The 20,426-nt window shown below is 52.3% G+C and overlaps 1 protein-coding gene across 1 annotated transcript; it reads right to left on the reverse strand.

Moving 5' to 3' along the window:
* Positions 1-730: 730 nt before the first annotated feature.
* RNPEP (arginyl aminopeptidase) lies at positions 731-18,905 on the reverse strand. Its single transcript, XM_038541890.1, has 11 exons — positions 18,433-18,905; positions 14,559-14,699; positions 14,100-14,248; positions 8,902-9,018; positions 8,044-8,279; positions 5,601-5,714; positions 4,578-4,690; positions 4,292-4,400; positions 3,008-3,232; positions 2,080-2,222; positions 731-1,332 (listed from the first exon to the last, which is right to left on the reverse strand). Exons 1-11 carry the CDS (start codon positions 18,877-18,879, stop codon positions 1,174-1,176), a joined length of 1,953 nt encoding a protein of 650 aa, XP_038397818.1. The 5' UTR covers positions 18,880-18,905; the 3' UTR covers positions 731-1,173.
* Between the last annotated feature and the right edge of the window lie 1,521 nt (positions 18,906-20,426).

The raw sequence follows: 20,426 nt of genomic DNA on the forward strand, positions 1-20,426 counted from the left end.
CTGTCTGGGGGCTGCGCCGCGTGCTCTCTCCCAAGCCCTGCGCGGCGGAGGCAGAGGCCGATGACCTCCAAAGCCAAGGACACAGCCAAGGCGGAGACTCAAGAAGAGATAAGTGTCTGGTGAGCCCCCTTCATCCACGGCCCAGCCCAGGCTGTCGGCCGCGGCGATGCCCGTGGGGACCAGGACGCCGCACTCGGCGCCAAACTCTCAACAGACTCACAGTTAAAATACTCACCCAGGGCGCCCGGGGGGCAGGACCCAGGCCTTGGGATCTAGCCCCACGTGCTCCCGCTCAGCCCCTCTCCCTCTCCCTCTAAGACTCCCCTGCTTGTGCTCTCTTTGTCAGATAAATAAATAAAAATCTTTAAAAACACAAAACGACTTATCCAGGATCAAACGCAGGCGAGGCCCAGGAAGGAAGAGGCCAGAGGAAAAGACACTACAATACACGTTTCAAGCAAAGGAAGAGATGAACGGGTGGTGCCGCAGGAAGGGAATTGGGCTCCTTCATAGGAAGTGGGATGGGGCTCCCTTGCACGGGCCCCCCACCGCCCTGTGGCCACGTCCTTCCATCTGCCTGTGCGCCACCCCCACCCCCTCCACCTGCGAGCTCCCCCCAGACAGGGAAGTGCTGTCAGCCTCTGAGGCCCCTCCCCTCCCCGCGACCTCACAACATCTGCTCAGCAGAGGGCACATGTGGAAGCAAGAAATTTCACACGTTACCTCCACCTTAGATAATTGTCACTTAAAAATGTTTATTAAAATAAAGATTAAACTTATAGCCCCTTGCATAGTATTTCAAGAATCAGAAAAGAAAATAAAAGGGGAGAAGAGGGGAAAGCAGGAGAGGGGAGAGCAAGGGAGGGCAGGGGAGAGGAGGGGAGGGGAGGGCAGGGGTAGGATAAGAAAATCGTCTCTGCTCCTTCCAGGGAGTGGGGAGGAGGGAGAAGACGGGGACCTCACCAGAGCCAGGAGCCGCAGCCAGAGCCCTGGAAGGTTCTCTGGCCTCGGGACCGGCTGGTCCAGAGAAGTTTCCAGCAGAGCAGAGGCCAAGCACCACCGACACCCAAGCCCAGGGAACAGGCTTCCGCGCGGGGGAGTAAACACGGGGACGTGGGCCGGAGAACCGCAATGTGGGAAAGCCTGGAGACGCAGCGGCCGGGCCGCGAGCCTCTATGTGGCCACGGGCGCCACGATCTGCTGGACATAGTTGACGACGTTGCTGTGGAGCTGCTTGGCAGTGGCCGCGAAGGTCTCCCTGGCGAGGGCCTGGGCCTCCCCGCTGCCCCCCATCATGGCGCGGTACAGCGGGAGGGTATACTTCTGCTTCCCCTGCAAGAAACGCGTGGCCTGAGCACCGCTCAGCGAGTCCGCGGGCCCCGGGGCCTCGGCAGGCACCAAGAGGGAGGAGGCTCTCAGCGAGGGGTCCCAGACAGGCGGCTCTTACGCTGGCGTCTTCGTGGGGGCCAAGGGTCCCCGCGGGTGGATCTTAGTATCACCCCGACCCCTGCTAGCTCAGGGCATCTACACTCCCCTTCTTCTTCTTCTCCCTTTTTTTAAAGCTGGTCTACCCAGCACGGAGCCCAACGCAGGGCCTGAGCTCAAGACCGAGATCAGACCTGAGCCGAGATCGAGAGTCAGCGGTTAACCGACCGAGCCACCCAGGCGCCCCCGGGGGTCTACACTCAACCCAGCAATGAGGACGGTTGGCACAGTGGGGCTCCCAGCTGGGAAGGCTGTCGGTGGGTGGCCACCAAGCCAGGGGCTGACCCACGGGCTGCGGTGGGTGACAAGGGGGTCACGGGAGGCTCGACCCTTCTTCCCAGTGTGTTAGCTGGACCAGCTCGGACCCCTCAGGCCACACCAGCTGATCCCAGAAAAGCTCCCCAGCCCTGTAGGCTTCCCCGCCATGGCAACGCCTTCCCCGGCCACCCTGAGCAGGGTCCTCCCCCCACACCCCGTCCCACCCCCACTCTGTCCACAGAGGGGCAGACGGTGAGGCTCTACGCACAGGACTGTGGCCGGGGAGGCGAGGGGCCCACCGCGTGCCTGAATGGGGCAGGAGGTGGGGTCACTCACCTGGCTCTGGAGAAATTCCTTCACCTTCCAGAAATCCTCCTGGTGGTCATTCTTAAGGACGATCTGGCCCCATCGGAGCCGGAGCTCCGCGTTCCGGGAGTTTGAGACGTTCGGGTAGGTCTCTGCCAGTTTTTTCACATTCCCTGAAAAAAGAACATGGGTTTTTACTGGCGGTGTCACCAGAGCCACGAGCCAGGGGCCTAACTCCACCCTCAACAGGCATGTGTCTGCCCACAGGCCCCCCGAAAGCATCGGGAACGACGTCGAGGGGTTCCCACCCGCCCACCTTACACCGTCCTGCTCACCTTGCTCCGGAAGGTAATGCCCGGCTCAACCTCACCTTCATTTTTCTAAGGCTCCTCCACCAAACTTCCCTCAACGTAATCAGACCGTGTCCCCGTCCTGCTCTCCTCCCGGCTTCAAGCACAGGGATCCTCCTAACGTCTCCTGCGCCCCCGTCTTCTCCCACCACCACTGAGCTGCTGAAAGCTACCTTGGCTTCCACTGTCTCCTTACAACACCCCTGGACCCCTGGGTGCACGTTATCTCTGGCTGAGCAGCGACATGTGTTAGTGGCTGAGAGCTTCTAGGGCCCAGCCCTGCCAGCTGTTGGCTTCGTGGCCTCTTCGTGCCCAGGTCACCCTGTCACACGGGGCTCACATCACAGCCCCCAGGCACCGAGCGGTCACCAGGACTCAGAGGCGTGGGTGCGTGCGGGGCTCTGGGATCCCATTCCCCACGGCGCCCGTGCGGATGGCTGACGTCAGCCGGGGCGCAGCCCTGCCAGGTGCTTGCATCCACCTGCCAGCACCCGGCAGGTGCCCGAGGGCGAGCCTTGCCTCCTCCCTGAGTCTCCCTCGTCCCTGATGTCAAGCCCTGTGTACAAGGAACCCTGGCGTTTTTACGTGGATTTGCCCCTTTCCCTTACCCGGAGGCAGAGGGGACCTCTGGAGGATCTTATCGAGGAAATAAACCAGCTGGTAGGTCTTCCAGGTGGAGATGGCCACAGCTCCGATGGCCCCCATGTCCAGCTCCTCGGTCGCCCACTGCTGGGCCAGCTCCTCGGCAGGCCTCATGAGGGAGTCCCCGGGGGAGAGGTCGGGGAGGTAGGGGGGCCAGCCAGGGCTATTCAACCACCGATCAAACTCAAGGCCTGTTCAGCAGAAGGAGAGAGGGGGCCGTCAGAACTCCCGGGCAGCGGGCGCCAAGGTCAACTCGCTCCAGCGGCGCCTGGACCTCGAGCTCCCGTCTGCGTCTACGGGCCCCAAACTCCCTAATACTGGACATCACCTTGCTCCCGCCACGTCCCGCTTACACCGACCCCCAGGGACCGCTGCGTCAACCGGAGCGCTCCTCTCTCTACCCAGACGGTGGCTTCGAGTCGCGGTCGTCGCTGGACCGCTCTCCCGGCCAGGCCCGCCCACATGCTCCCTGAGAGCAGCAGAGGAGCGCGGGGCTGCAGTTCCGGCCCTGGGAGGCTGCCCGGGCCCAGCCCCGCCACCCAGGCCCGGTACTCGCCTCTGGCACCTCAGCTTTATCTGGAGCCCAGTCAAGGCGGGGCAAGGAGGCCCGTGTCGCAGGCGGCCGTGGGGGGACGAGGCAAGCAAGCACACGGCGAGGGCTCCCGCCCGGCGCAGCAAGCACTCAGTAATCATTAACCGCCACTAGCCACGGAGTCTCGTGACCTTGAAGCAGAGGCCTGGCAGCAGGGAGTGGGTGCCCTGGGCGAGCGGTCCCAGCGGTCGGGGAAGCCGGCGCCACCAGCCCCACGACAGGCTGACTCGGGGCGCCCAGCCTGAGCAGCCTTGTCCGTCCCAGGCCACCGTCTGTCTCAGGGCGCAGGGTGGCCCCCGGGATTTTCCGTCCCTCGGATGCCGTGCGAGGCCGCCCATGCTCGCAGGCAAGGTGGGCCGGCCGGTACTGCTGCCCCGGGTCACAGCCCGCAGCTCTCCGGGCAGTGGGGTTGGGTCATGGAGGAGAACGGGGACGGAGGGGAGACACTGAAGGAACAAAGTGGAGAAAGCCAGGCCAGGAGGACACCAGAGAGTCTCTCCGTGGACGGGGGCCGGGGCCCCGGGCTGGGCAGCTGCTCACTGCCACTTACCAGGACGCTGATTTAACGCTTCCCGCCCCGCCCTCGTCTTCCCAGACGCAGATTAGACTCATTTCTCCACTATCTCCCAGGAGCCCACAGGCCAGCTCTCCTGCTCACCTGGAATGGAATCCACTCTCCTTTCCTTCAGCTCAGGGAAGTATTCCAAGTAGAATTCTAGAAAGTCCTCAGCTAAGATACTTTGGAATTTGAATTCATTAACATAGGCCTGCAGGGAGGGAGGAACTTTTCAGGCATTCTGGATCCCAGGGGGAGCACAGTCCCCCTGCTCCTCGGGTTCTCCTCCAACCCCTCGCCCCTTCGGCCCCGCCTCTACCCCTGCACTCTCGCCCAGCTGGCTTCTCTGCGCCTCCTCCTTCTCCCCTCGACTCTGAGTTGACTATACCTTGAGAAAAGTGTCAAACCGATCCTGATCACCCACCAAGTGGGCCAGGTATGACACAAAGCAGAAGCCCTTCTCGTAGGGGGTCTCGTTGTAGGTATCATCCGGGTCGACACCTAGCAGAGAAAGCAGACACTTGTAACCTGTCACTTGGGCTATTCTCCAGCTCCGGGTTCTATGAGTAATCATGGAAGAGGTCGGATTTCAGCTTCCTCGGGTTCAGCAAGGCCAGGAAAGTTTTCAGATCCATCTTGGCCCCTCTCAAGCCACTTCAAAGTTGATCTTAAGGGGTCATTGTCTACGGACCTAATATGAGGACAAAGAACCGGCCTTCCAGGGGAACTGGCAGGTTTCCTTATTCCCGGGATTGCTGTGCTCCACTGGGCTCCACTGACTCTCGGGCTGAGCACAGGGCTTGGTGCCTTTTCAAGCCCTCTTGGTCACCAGCTACACTGAACCTCCTCCCCTCCCAGAACGACTGGTTGTTTCTACGAATGTTCTAGACCAAAATAAACTAATGACCACTCTACAGGGAGTTCATTTTCATGGTCACTGGCACCGAGGAACGTGAGCTTAAATTGCACAGAAAGGTTTTAGATTAGTCATACGTGGAACTAAAGAAAAATGTCACAAAATAAAAATACATGACCTTGGACAAGTCACTTGACTTGTGGGGTGCTCACTCACGTCCTCTGTAAAAGAAGGCAAATGCTCAACCTACAAAACCACAGGTCTCATTTGATAGAAAAAGGATGGCAAAGAGCCCTGTAAGACGATAGGGGCCCGTACAAGTGCAGAGCAATGGTCAAGTCACTACGAACTGCACAAAACCAGAAAGAACTCCTGTCTGGCTGGAGTGGCTTCCGTTGAGTTGGCCTAGAGGCCAGGAAATGGCTAAAAGGAGCTCTGGAGGGCTCCGCCTTCCCAGGATGGCATTCAAGGTGTGCACCGCTCAGCACAGAGCTCAAGTAACTTGGGGCTCCAAGCTCAATCTCGGGGAGGGGCAGTCAGAGGAGCCTCCTGGACCTGGTTCGATCTTCACGCGGAGCTTGTTGAGTGGGTGTTCCTCGCCAGTGACCTCCATGTGCTGCTGAAGCAGGGCCCGCCCCGTGGCAGCTTCCAAGCAGGTGTAGGCAGAGCCTAGGGCAAAGAGAATCCTTGGAACCCTTAGGCCTCAAGAACGCCCAAGCCGAGTAGATTTTTCAGACAAAAGAGGGTGTGCTGCCCCCTGGTGGCCACAAGGTCAACGACTGGCCGCCGAAGCTTCAGGGCATCACCACTCCCACCCCCACCCCCACCCCCACCCCCGGGGAACCCCAGGCCCACAGGGGTCCGTGACCCAGAACCTGACTCAGCCCCTGGCTCCCTGCTGCTCTGGGCTACACACGACGCGGTGAGCTCAGGCTCTTGGGCTCGCCCATACATGAGGATGAGGGAAACACACCTTTTTCTGGGACTGTTCCCTTTCTCCATAAAAATATTTTAATTCTTAGAGATAGTAATTTGATCTTCTATGAAAACAGATTCTTTTCACTAGGCTGTTCCCATCAGACAAGAGAAACTGTCACCCAAAATTTTTCCAAGGGTCTCTACATGTCCGTCTGGCTCTAGGGATGACAGAGGGAATGGTGGAGGGGAAGGGGACCAGGCTGCGAACTAGCCACCTCTGCCACTCTCAAGGTGCTCTGACTCTGGGCGAGCTACTCAACCTCTCTTAGGCTCAACTTCTTCATCTGCGCAGTGGGCTCACAACATCTGCTTGCAGGACCCTCAGTGGCTGAGTAGGACAGTCACAAACAGGCTCCTGTTCCATATACTCTGGATCAAAGCATACATCTGTACAAACTTTCGGGGGAGGGGGGGTGCAATGGGCAATGTGTGCTAAAAAGCGTTTAAAATGTTCAGATCTCAGAAATTACATTCCTAGGAATTTACCTCCATTGAGATCATCTGAAACATAAACATTTACATGTAAAAAATATTTGTCAAAATATTCTTTCATTAGAAAATAACAGGGGCACCTAGGGACACCTGGGCAGCTCAGGGGTTGAGCGTCTGCCTTTGGCTCAGGGTGTGACCCTGGAGTCCTGGGATCGAGTCCCACGTCGGGCTCCCTGCATGGAGCCTGCTCCTCCCTCTGCCTGTGTCTCTTCCTCTCTCTCTGTGACTGTCATGAGTAAATAAATAAAATCTTTTAAAAAAAATAAAAAGAAATGTTATCCTTGTGTCTTCCTCTGTGTGTCCCTCTCCTAAAAAAACATACAAAAAAACCAGGGCCGCCAAGGTTTTTTTGGCGGCTCTCAGGTTAAGTGTCCAACTCCTGATTTCAGCTCAGGTCATGATCTCAGGGTTGTGAGACTGAGCCCCACGATGGGCCCCTCGCACAGTCTGCTTGAGAATGTCTCTCCCTCAGCCCTTCCCCCTGCTCACACACAGTCTCTTTCTCAAAAGAAAGAAGAAAAAGAAAAACCAAAAAAAACCTAATAACTAGAACTAAGTAAGTTAAGAAACATACTCTGTAGCTATAGAAGAATTTTTTTTTTTATGGAAGAAAATTTAATGACCTGAGAAAACGCTTAACTTTATCAAGTCAAAAAAAAAAAAAAGAAAAAAGAAAAAAGGCAGTTGGAAGGTCTGATGATTCATACACCCACACAGGAAAATGTTTGAAAGGATATACACCGATTTTCTCTGAACACTGAGATTATAGGTAAACGTATTGTGCGTGCTTTCCCATATATTTCAAAATAGATTTTGATGTGAGAAATAATAAAAACAATAAATGTTATATTTTTAGAATACCTGATATATAGCAGGTTTTCCATAATGAGACAATGTTGAGAAAATATCTTAAAAGCACACCTGGGCTCAATTTGGGGTTCTGGCCTCACCTGCTAAGTGGCTGGGGCACATTTCTCGCACTTTTCGAGTCATAGTGAACTCATACATAAAATGGAGATAACATCTGTTTCATAAGGCTATTGTAAAACCATTAAATGACGTTATTTTTAATAAGGTGCCTGTACAAAGCCGGCATGTAGGTGTTCAATAGAAAGTCATGATTATAATAATCTTACAATTCATTGTAAAACCAACTAGCTATCTGGGTGGACGGTGCTGGGCAATTCTCCTGGAGGGGTTGCCTGGCTGTTGGGAGAGCAGAGCATGGAGCGTGCCTTCAGCTTAGATGAGGGTTCACTCAGCCAACACGGAGGTCCTGAGACCACCCCCTCCACTCCCGTGCTTACTGATTTCATGCCATGCAACGCCACGGGGCTGCTTTACTTAGAAGGAACTTCTGTCTAGAGTTGGCCCTTGCTGGCCTCTCCCTCGAGCTTTCCGCACTACTATTCCTCCCTTCACGCCCACTTGTGTCCCAAAACCCCAAAGGAGATCACGCCAGCCTCACAGGTGGAAGCATGCGGCGCGGGGTCCTAGGCAAAGGACGGGCACCTGGGCGCTGGCTTACCAAAGAGGACAGTGGAGATCCTCCTCTGAGCATACATGGTGAAACCTTCATTGAGCCAGAATTCACCCCAGTTGGCATTGGTGACCAGGTTCCCAAACCAACTGTGGGAGATCTCGTGGATGATGACATCGGCCAAGGAGCGGTCCCCTGCTAGCAGGCAGGGGGTGACAAAGGTCAGACAAGGGTTCTCCATTCCTCCAAATGGAAAGGATGGTGGCATGAAGAGCAGGTCATATCTGCCAAGAGAGTGGGAGGTCACAGACCCTGCCTCACTTCCCCAGGCAGGACTCTCGGTCCTGGGAGACGTAACCCTGAGCCCAGCACTGAAATGACATCCAGCGTCCTCTGCCCTCCAGCCAGCTTGCTGGGACCTCCCATTCCCCAGGTTTTGCTCTCTCGAAGGCCAGTCTCTGAAACCTCCCTGTTCTCCTTCCAAGCAGGGTATGGCCGTACCATCAGCTCGGTCGGTTAGCTCACAATGTCTCAGGTGGGGTCACAAAGATCTAACAGCCTTTTATCTAAGGCAGCTAAAGTCTGAAGACGTCAAAGGAGAAAACGGGAGTGTGTGGCTGCTTCTAGCAACCAAGTCACAAAGGTTCCCTGACAGGATTTCCCGGACTCCACACTCAGCAGCTGGAAGGCACTTCAATAACCCTCCCTCTCGGGATGCCCTGCTCAGCAACAGTGAATGAGGCCTGGCTTATCCCTCCCTCTTGCTCATCCTCCTCTCCTTTACTTCTGGGATTGGGGGCTGGCTCCGCTCTAGGAGACAGGAGAAGCAGCAGCACCAGAAGGAAGGCAGGGGGAAACCAGGGACTCAGGTTAACAAAAGACATTGGGATCGACGTGATACCACACCTTCCCCAGACGTAGGGTCCAAAGAGTTTTTCTCCTGTTGCCAGAAATTCTTCTATCACTCCATTGTACTCCTCCTTGGCAGCGTCAATCAGGCAGGGCTCAGCCCACACCCAGCTCCTAAAGACAAGAACACAGAAGGAGCAGGATGGTGCTTGGAGACTCGATCCTGAAAGCACCCGCAGAAACCTGGCAGTTGCATATTTGAGCCAAATGAATGTGACACTGTGGCCAGCCACAGAGGCAGGAGGTGCAACGTCGGATCCCCTACATGGGCCGAGAGACTGCGTGCCACACCTGATAAATAAGAACCCAACACAGCGACAAGGAGGAACTGCCTCCCGTGTGCAACAGGCTCAAACTCACGGCGCCATAATTTTCTGTCTCCAACACCAAATGTGACCTTGTAAGTCACTGACCTCTCTGAGTCTCAGTGTGCCCATCTGTGAAGCGAGCGGGAAAGAGGAAAGAAGACAGTATATAAAAGCCCTTCATACAGGGGCTCACACAGTGAAAGCTGGTTTCCTCCTCCCCGTGGTGATTCTCACAACCCGGGGAAGTGAAAGCAACTCCAGGGGTAACCCCACACTAACATTAATAGAAAAGTGTGACTATCGGGCAGCCCCAGTGGTACAGCCGATTAGGGCCACCTGCAGCCCACGGCGTGATCCTGGAGACCCGGGATCGAGTCCCACGTCGGGCTCCCGGTGCATGGAGCCTGCTTCTCCCTCTGCCTATGCCTCTGCCTCTCTCTCTCTCTCTTGCTCAGTATCTCTCACGAGTAAATAAAATAAAAATCTTAAAAAAAAAATGTGTGACTATCTGGGAACGGCAGTGGCAATTGTGCTTGTAAGAGAGAATGTCTTTATTTTTAGGAGAGGCATCCTGACTGGCTTGCTTCTAAATGGCCAAGCAAAACCAAAAATGAATCCACACCAAAAAACTGATATTAATAAATGAAACTAATATGGCAAAATGGATGAGCATGCAGGCGTTCAATGCATTGCTTTCTCAATTATCTGTATGAAATTTGCAAAATAAAAAGAAGGGGAGGGGCGCCTGGGTGGCTCAGTGGGTAAGCAATCGACTCTTGGTTTCAGCTCAGGTCATGAGATTGAGCCTCGTGTCAGGCTCTGCAAGGAGTCTGCTTGAGGTTCTTTCTCTCCCTCTGCCCCTCCCATTTGTGCTCTCTCTCTCTCTCTCAAAATAAATCAATCTTCAAAAAAAGGGGGGGGGGGGAGAAGGGGAAACAAGGTGGAAAGGGGGTAAAAATCAAGATCTAGCCCCACAGAAAGTCTGGGCTGAGAAGGGAGGTGATTAGCCCAAGGCTGTTCACTGAATTCAAGGATGAGCTGACCTCAGAGTTCAAGGGTCCTGTAGCCCAAGACTGCACCCTGGCCAAGAGCTTCTGGATGTTCCACAGCACTGTCCTCCTACACGGACATACTGGATGGAGAAGAAGATGGCAAAGTAGACGATTCCGGGTCAGGGGAGAGGGAAGGCTTCCTCCTGGGCCCTGCAGAGGCTCAGGGACTGTTCTAGCAGGAGGAGAAAGAGCAGGTGCTTCCCAAGTAGCAGACACAAGAGCCTAGCAGTGGAAATGGTACGTGCAGGAGAGGAGCCACGGACAGTCTGGGCCACTGGAGCACTCATCATCAGACGGCGGATGGGGCGAGGAGGGGAAGGGCAGGGAGGGAGGTTCTCAGAGCTCCAGTCACAAAGGGCCCAACAGGCCACGTGACACAGTTGGACCTCCACAGCCATGAGAGCACTGTATTTATTTTTATTTTTTAAAAATATTTTTTAAAGATTTTATTTATTTATTCATGAGAGACACAGAGAGAGGCAGAGACACAGGCAGAGGGAGCTCCTATAGGGAGCCCGATGTAGGACTTGATCCCAGAACTCACAACCTGAGCCAAAGGTCAAATGCTGAGCCCCCCAGGTGTCCCACCACAAGAGCATTTTAAACCAATAAGTGGTATTATCAGATTGAGCCCTGAGAGATCACTCGAGTGGCAGTACCCAGAAGATACCTTTAAATTACACAAGCGAGTACATATTCCCAAGAAAAGTATGTAGCAGAAGAGAAGGGGCCCAGAACAGAGTCTTGGGTGACACCAGCACATGGCGGGCTGGGCAGAGAAGAGCCCACAACAGAGACCAGGAGGAGGAACCGGGCAGTCCTGGAACTGGGACAGAATTGAGTCACAGGAGCCAGAGGTGGGTCAACGGAGGCAGAAGAAAAAGCATAGAACGCCGAGACAAGGACTGAGGAGCCATGTGCTTTACATGGTGGGGCCAGTGGCCTCTCTCACTACAGGAGTTTCTGTGGCACAACGGGGAGAGGTGCTGGATTTCCACGGGTCCAAGTAGTCCATGGGGGGTGGGTGAGCATAAAGGCTACTCTTCTAAGAAACCTGGCTAAGAAGGGGAGCAGAAGGTAGTGTGCTAGGAGGGAAGGTGGAGTCAATGAGTTTGCTTTTTGCTTTGTTTGGCACAGAACCAAGGATGGCTCAGATGCAGAGATCTGGCTTTAAATAGGATGGACCCCTCTTCAGAGTCCAGAGGGGAAAAGGGGAAGGATGAAAATGGCTTTTACATGAAAAACAGGAAGCTGACATAACTATATCTGATGCATTAAATATTCTCACTAAAGTAGGAGACAAGATATCTGCTTGGAGTGAGGGTCTGGTGTTTGAATTGGAAAATTGAAGGGGAAAGTCTTCATTTAAGGACAGTCAGCTAGAAAGATAAATAAAAGGACTGGTGAGCAATATTGGAAGCTTATCTGTAGTTGAAGACTACGTTTGCTCTGTTTTTCTTGAAAACCACATGAATGTCTATTTCGACTTTTAATTCCAACTTTTCACCAAGAAACCAGAAATGGGTCATAGAACCAGTATGCACAGCTGCATTACTTCTCCTTCTCTCAGACACCCAGGCACAGAAGCAGAGAAGAGGGACAGGAGGCCCCGGGGCTGGAAGTTAGAGCAGCAGCATAGTTTGCAAAGTGGCCCCGGTGTTGGGAGGAGAGGATCAACCCCACACCTGGGGCCACAGAGAAAAGATGGACCGGCCACAAGAGGCTGGCTGCCCAGGAGGAAATGCACAGCTTGCAGGAATTAAGGCCTCGGTGAGCTTGCAAAGCAGATGTAGTGGGAATGAGGCCACCAGGGGGCCAGGAGGTCAAGAGGGTGAGGTCAGAGAATGAATGAGCGGAAGGTGTTTAAAATCGCTGCCACAGACAGTTCACGCGAATGCCCTCGGCTAGGCCCCAGGCTGCAGAGCACGCCCATGACTGTAAGGGATTGAGTCAGGGGGAGAGGAAACCTGAAGCCACCCTCGATCCTGGGCGTTGGGACAGGTAATCCCGATGGAGAAAAAAGTCACCAAAGATGATGTGACAGGGTACCAGGCTGAGAAAAGACCATGATACAGGAGTAAGAGTCCTCAAGGAATTGCTTTGTGATCAGCTTGGATATCACAACTAGCAAAGTCCTTTATCCCAGGCCATGTCAGCTTGCTACAACTAGAAGGTGAAGGCCAGGCTAGACAGGGAGCATCCAAGATACCTCCTCCACTACACAGATTTCTGTCAAAACAAACTGGAATGCTCTCAGTCCAGCTGGAGTTTTATCACCAGTAATCTGTCGTAACAAGCACGGGATTTGCAATAGAAATGCCTCGGTTGGAATTCCAGTTCTGCTAACGATGTGACTTTGCACAAGCAATTCCACCAGAAGCCTCAGCGTGCTTATCTGTGAAATGGAGACAATAGTAACCTCCACTCCCCATTCCCACCCTGAAGAGATTATACGTAAAATATGACTGAGATATATCCACCAACTCTTCTGCCCAGGACTTCCATCCCGTGGTAACAGCCACTGGGACTGGCGGCAAAGTCTGCCAGATGACCTTCTCATCTAACTCGCCTTCACAAGACCCTAGGCTGTGCTCCAAGAGGCAAGGACCATCTGCCTGATAAGAGAAGTAATAAGTCATCAGCACCAGTTAAATGGATTCTATCACCTGGACTGATGTATTATATTGTTGTTTTATTACAGACGGCTCAGAAAAAAAAAAAATCAGCATTCTCTGGTGTGTTTGGAATACATTTTTCTTTCATTCCTCATTAATAGCTCATACTCTTACTAACAGAACCTTAGTAAGAGTAACTTCTCTAAAACGACTTTCCTTATCTATTTTCCTGTCAACTGCCAACGCTGACACTCCTTTGCTTATCTACTACCCTATGTGCCAGAAAGACTGCCCTTCATGGCAAGAGAGCACCTGCTCTTTCTAGATTGGTATTGTTTGCACTGTGTGTGCGGGGACACATGCCAGTGGCATCCCACCTATCATTCTCTCTGAAACCCAGGAACTAGGATTCATGATCTGAGCAGTGCTGCTGAGCCCAGCTATGAAGTCTGACGCTTGTGACCAATGCCATCAAGGATACCATCACCCCCAGGAGCTGCGAGGTCACAGCAACAGAGCCAGGAAATGCGCCACAGCTTTACTATCCAACCTCTGATCGTTTTACATCAGGATTACACTGGACTGGCAGATAATATGAGAGCCAGGAAAAACCTACACTCCCGGTCAAGTTTCTTTTCGCAGGAAACCTTACAAAATCCTTCTTTATCGCCATCAAACCCATCTGATTTCCCGGAGGATCTCTGCCACCACGGGTTCAGGTTTATTCATCTGGAGCACACAAAAAAGGAGCTCCCACTTTCCTCTCCTGAGGCGAACAATGAGATCAAAGTTGTATATTTCCAGGAATTAAGTGCTAGAGAAAATGGGGACATTCGGTACAAAGATTAAAAAGCAAATACAATTGCTAGAAGGGAATTCAGAACTAAAAGATACTAATAAAGATCAGTCTTCTAAAATTTCTGGCTTGGTGCCTACCTGCACCCCACAAGGTGGCCCAGGACAGAAGCTACTGGTAGCAGGACTGATGACCTGATTCTAGCTAGACAGCAGGATTAGAGTGGGAGAGAGCAGGGAGGGAAGGCAGAAAGAGAAGACTTCCTCCCTCTGTACACATGCCACACGCCTCTGGGCTGCAGAGAAGCTGTCCATTCAGAGAGGATGCAAGACTGTCCCAAGAACCATCCCAGCTGGGCCATTGGTCAGAGGCCTCCTGGCCTCAAGGTCAGTCCAATCTTGCCTGTGGGGGTCTTGTTTCCTACCTGGGTCCAACTTCAGCCGAAACCAGATCTCCGATGGCCAAGGCTATCAGATAGGAGGGGATGGGCTGACACATCTGGAAGAAGAACTTATTAGGACCTCTCTTCTCCCAGGTGCTAGCACTCATCACAGCTGTGAAGCCATCTGGGACCTGACAAGAGAGAAAGCTTAGGAGATTTTACCTGGAGAGTCTCCTGATTTGCTCGAAGAACAGCATGGCTGACAACCTGCATAGTGATAGCGATGACCTGGAGCCCATTTTGGAGAACAAAAAGATTCAAGAAACTAAACTTGTGCTAAGCTGGTGGCATTTAACACAAATAATATTCCTGTCCTTGGGGGAATTTTGCAGAGGTGCCACTGGATGGATGTAACAATTTAACAGCTGAAAGGTAATCAGATAGATCTGAAATTATATTTTCAATCCCAAGAGCAGGTGCACTTAACTTTAGCCCCCTTACCTCAACAAGAGCAGAATATCTGCATTTCACTGCAGGAGTGTCAAAGCAAGGGAAGAAGGCCCGGTTTAGGACAGCCTGACCCTGGGTATAGACAAAAGGCTTCTCCTTTCCTGCTGTCTGCTCAGGAGCCAACCAGCAAACCTAAGAGAATAAAAGAACATTTCAAAACTGACACCCCCTACATGAGTTCAGTCCAGCCAGAGAAAAGTGGCTGGCTGGCCTGGGAGAATTTTAGGTAATCCTTACAATCCTGCCAGCAGTTTAGCCCTGACTGGGAAGTTCTCTCCTACTGTGTATTTAATCCACCCTAGAATCCATGCCAAGGTATGGCGTCCACTTCACATGGTAGAAACACTACAAAGGGTCTGTTTCTCACATCCCATTGGGTATCTCAAGAGTTCCAGACATGGCCTCTGACCCTGGCATCCTATCTTCCTCCTCTGAGTCCTTCACACTGTAATAGTTTCTCGTTAAAAAACAAACAGGGACGCCTGGCTCAGGGTTGAGCGTCTGCCTTCGGCTCAGGTCGTGACCTGGGGTCCCGGGATCGAGTCCCACATCGGGCTCCCCGCAGGGAGCCTGCTTCTCCCTCTACCCGTGTCTCTGTCTCTCTCTGGGTCTCTCATGAATACATAAATAAAATCTTAAAACAAACAAACAAAAAACCAATGAGGAAGCAGCTGTATTTGAACTTGTGATAAAAGGCATAGAAATGCAGAAATGAAGTGGGAGGAGTCTGTGATGGATACATGTTCTCCATTCCTGAAACTTACCCTTTCAGAATAGATGTATACTATAGGCATTGGCTATATATAATTATTTTTTTCTTTTAAAGATTTTACTTTTAAGTAATCTCTGCACCCAACGTGGGGCTCAAACTTACAAGCCCGAGATCAAGAGTTGCACATTCTACCACCTGAGCCAGCCAGGTGCCAGGGCTAAGAAGTATATACTTCTTAATTTGTTTCCTGTTAGCCTTTAACAAAGAGCAAATCTGAGTGATTATCACAAATCCAATTTTTGCCTACAGCAAAAAGTTCACTTACAATATAGATGTAACTGGAGGGGGGGAGGGTTTGCTGGATATGTCAGCACCAAAAGCCACTTAGAATTTAGAAACCGATTACATAACTCTGGCAACCTTTCATACGGGAAGCGAAACTTTCTGGTTTAAAGATGAGTAGGACTGAGATGGTTGGAAGGGAGAAAACATTCTTAAGGCGGTGGACAGCAACATGGAGAAAGGCACGGACGGGCAGGTCTCTGGGAACTGGAGGTAGGTTTCAGATACAGAGGTGGGGGGCATGCCTCACGGCAGGTGGAAAGGCTTTGAACACGGGTATTTGAGACCTGCTTTTAAGAGGCATAAGGACAGCACATGGAGATGCTGGCTTTTTATTTGCTTCAGTTTCTTTTGTAGTGTGTGTGAAAATGTCAATGAGTCTCCTTCCAAAGAGTATAATACAGATGGAAAGGAGGAGAAAGAAATGTCACAGTGCAGAAACAGCAGTGTCTCAGCCAGGTGAGTGAGGTCACCATCAACCAGTCACAAATTATGTTGATACTATGTATTCTCAATATGATGTGAAGACAGCACTGTACGTTTGTGACATTCCATGAAATTTTGCTGTGAACCTAAAATTGCTGTAAAAAAATAAATTTTATTTTTTATTTTTTAATAACCCCTGTCTGATCATGGGAAAGACAAATTTCAACAGAGAGGCATCCTACAATGTATCAGACCAATACTCAAAACTCTCAGGGTCATCAAAAACACGGAAAGTCTGAGAAATTTTCATAGCCAAGGGGAGCCTAAGGATACATGAGAACTAAAGATATTATGGTATTCTGGATGCGATCCTGAAACAGAGAAAGTATTAAATGAAAACTAAGAAAATCTGAAGAAGAAAAAAAAAAAAAAAGCTCTGAGCTTTAGTTAATAACACTGTATCAGTATTGGTTCATTAATTGTAACAGATGTACCAGACTTGCAAAATGCTAATAGAGTAAACTGTGTGGAAGGGTATATGGAAACTGTACTATCTGCTCACTTTTCTTGTTAATCTAATGGTTTTTAATATTTTTGGACAGAATCTCAAGCAGGCTCCACACCCAGCACAGAGAGCCAGGGCACCACAGGGCTCAATCTCACAACCCTGAGATCATGCCTCAAGCTGAAATCAAGAATTGGGCCACTTAACTGGCTGAGCCACTCAGGCATCCCTAAACTGTTTTTAATTATATTAATGAAAGAACTTTAATGAGTTGACAATAAGAGCTAACACACAGTATTCACTAGGTGCCAGGCACTGTTTCAGGCACTTAGACAAAGATAACTCATTTAACTTCTGTCAAGCATATAGACTAGTACCTGGCGCATTTTAATAAACACCGGTCATCCTCTCCGCCATACTGTAAGTCCTTCATCATCATCTTTAGTTGAGGTTTTTTTGTTGTTTGTTTGTTTATAATGACAGGGGAGAGAATGAAGGAGGCTGGTAGTGTAAGTACTTCCACTATGTAAAAAAGAGTCTAAAGTCAGGGTGCGGCTGTTACCTACAGTGATTACGGGGAGAGCTCTCACTTAGGATGGTGGCCATGAGAAGAAGGAATACATACAAGTGCCCTGAATGTAGTGCAAAGTGGGAATCTCCGCTGTTAGGGCTCTGATGAAAGCCATTTAGTACTCAGTCTAACATGAGGTGCCACTTTCAGAGAGGGCTTTATTTTTCCAGCTATCCTGTTTATTTTTTTTTCCAGCTATCCTGTTTAATTCCTCATTCCCACCCCAAGCCAGAAACTAGAACATAACAGGGCAACCAAATGCATTTACTGATGTTATGTTATCCTTAGAGGGCACTGGGTTTTTTTTCTTTGGAGCCTTAGAGGTTAATTGGAATTGCTTTGGACTTCTCGTTTTTTAAACAAGTTCTATCACAGGTTCATTTATTTCCTGAGTAGTTAGTTACAGATGGAAACAGAACTGCCCTTTGAGCCAGCTCTAAGCGAAAGGAACTGCTAGCCAGATAAGTAGACTTGGATTGCAGGCAGGGAGCCTCCCGGGGACACTTGTAACCCATCCTTCCTGAGAAAGCAACCGCAGCCTCAGGACTCTCTAGGAAGGAGCTTCCAACTCTTACAAACGCAAGCCAGATAACCATCCATCCTTTTACTTCCCATATCTGCCCCCCACCCCGGAAATGTAATATTTAAGCGTCCATCAGTATTTGAGTCAGTCAAGAGTAATAACAGGGCCAAGTTATGACAAAGCCTAGTACAGCCTAGTTGTAGTTCCCGTTTTTACTCAAATTCTTCCGTTAAACAAGCCTAGGACTTTGCAGAAGAAAAGGCAACCACCCTCTGGGGTTCAGGGTTCTTTCAGCGCGGGGCACCGAGCGCGCAGCACAAAGGGCCGAGCCAGCGCCCGGGGCTCATCAGCCGGCCGCGTCCAGGGCTGCCGCACGGGAAGAACTACAGCAGCTCTCAGGGACCTAGGCCCCAGCGCTCAGGGAGACGTCCAGGCCGCTTTAGGAGCAGCCGGTTCTCCGGAAGGGCGCGCAGGGCAGGGGCGCGTCTGCGGGAGGGGGCGGCAGGCAGACGGGGGAGCAGCGCGGACAGGCGGCCAGAGCCCAGGGGAGGAGCGGCGGGGACCGGGCAAGGCACGAGGGGGCAGCTGCAGGCCGGCCGCGGCCCGAGGGAGGCAGGGCGGGAGGGGCGCGGGGCGGGGCGGGGCGGGGCGCGGGAGGGGCGCGGGAGGGGCGCGGAGGGGCGCGGAGGGGCGCGGGAGGGGCGCCGAGGTGCCGGAGCGCGGGGCGTGCCCCGGAGCTCGGCATCACCCTCGGCCTCCCCCTGGGGCGGGCCGGGGCGCACTCACCCCGGGTCCCTCCCCGACGCGGTAGGTGAGCAGAACCTGGAAGCGCTCGCCGGGCGGGCAGGGCCGCGGCAGGGCCACGCACAGGGCCTGGCCGTAGTGCGAGAAGGGCTGCGCGTGGAAGGGCACGGGCTCGGCGGGCGGCTCCCCCGGGCCGGGCCGCAGCCGCCGCAGCGTGGCCGCCGTCACCTCCAGGCACGGGTGCGCGTCGAGCCGCAGCTCGGTGGCGCCCTGGGGCAGCAGGCCGCGCAGGTCCAGGACCGCCGTGCCGCTCAGGCCCCTGCTCCCGGGGCCCGGGCCCGGAGGCCCGAACTCGGCCCGCAGGTCCAGGTGCAAGTGCAGCATCTCGAAAGCCCGGAAGTTGGAGGCCGAGGCCACGTCCACCGCCTGCGCAGAGTGGAGCGGCCGCGGGGCCGCCGAGGAGCCGCTCGAACCCCCGTCGCTCGCCATGGTCCCGCCGCGCCGTTGAGCCGCCGCGGGGAAGCCGCCCCGCGCCTCCGACCGCCCCGGGGAAGCCCCGCCCCGGGGAAGCCCCGCCCCTCAGGCTCCGCCCCGAGCCCGCAGGCCCAGCCCCCAGGGAGGCCCGGGCTGGGTCACGCCCCTCTCCAAACCCGAGACCTGACCTAACGCCCCGCCCCGCCCTTGCTCTCCAAGTCCCCAACTTCCAGCCTGTCCGGGGTACCTGAGCACCGTGGGCAGAAAGGTACAGTGGGATAGTCCGGTCCACAATTGTCCAGGCTCATCCTACTGCGCTGTTGCCGTCGTCCCAAGTAGCACACCTTTCTCTGCGGACGTTTCGGTTCCCGATCTTCCAGGAAGGTAGCGGGACGTGGATGGAGCCCTGGGTTGGAAGAGTCTGAGTTTGAGATCTCACACTCCGCGCTGGACCGATCATTAGGGCCGCGTGACACCTTGGGCAATCACCCAAAGGTGAACCTCTCCAAGCCCCTTTCTGCACCTGTAAGATAGGAGTAATAGCTCAATCCCACAGCAGATCAAGGTTCATCCCCAGGAGCTCCAAGCACACTTACCTTTCCTTCTTCTGCCAAGGAATAGTGAACGCGCACGTTACGGCGTGATGCTTGGCTGTCCGTCCTGTGAGTTTTATTTCCCCTATTGTATTGTAAAGCATATTGAGCTAGGGGTACCTTTGCCTTATATTTTGTATCTTTTCTGTATGAATAGGGTTGCAATAGCCCTTCTGTGAATAAGGAGCTAGTCGATGATATTTCACTGATTCAAATTAGGTTTTTAAAAAGACAACATAGGAAGTTTTTCATAAAAGGTAATAGAATCCTATCATGTGTTACCTACTATTATAGTGTTAAAATTTTGTTTTATGAAATACTTATGGTAGTTTTTTTAAATTCCATATAAGGTCAGTGTTTTAACTTATTAGTGAAAAAATCTTTTAACTTATTAGTGAAATCCAAGTTTTTTTTTTTTTGAAAAAGCAACTCTTCTGCGGCATTGAGCACAGTAGTTGGTAACAGACTTCCAATAATACAACTGCCTCCAAATTATTCATTCCCTGATGCAATGTGTTTTTAGTTGAGCATCAACTATACACCAGCCACTAGGTTGGGTGTTGGGGATACAGTTTTAACAAATCTGGCACAGTCTCTCTGCTGGTGTTGTTCACAGTCTAGCTCACATTTTAACTTACAGACAAAAAACAAAAAACAAAAAACAAAAAAAAAAAACAAAACCACATCATGACAATTCCATGTGCTGTGCTATTCTCTGAGAAGAACAATATGTTGTGGAACACAAGGGAGAAACACATAGCCTGATCTTTCCAGTTAAATATTGCTGGAGCAAGAAGCTGTGGGAGAAAATATTTATGGAGTTAGGTTTCTTCTTTTAGCCTTAATTTCTTCCTCAGTGTATTCCCACTGTTCCCATTTCTGCTTCCCTGCATGGCTCCCTCCCGGTTTCTGGTTTACCTCTAGATGGTATCTGCAACAACTCACAGCAGATTCAGAAAGGCCTTCTAC

The sequence above is a fragment of the Canis lupus genome, chromosome 7 (genome assembly GCF_011100685.1).
Source record: "Canis lupus familiaris isolate Mischka breed German Shepherd chromosome 7, alternate assembly UU_Cfam_GSD_1.0, whole genome shotgun sequence".
Lineage (NCBI taxonomy): Eukaryota > Metazoa > Chordata > Mammalia > Carnivora > Canidae > Canis > Canis lupus.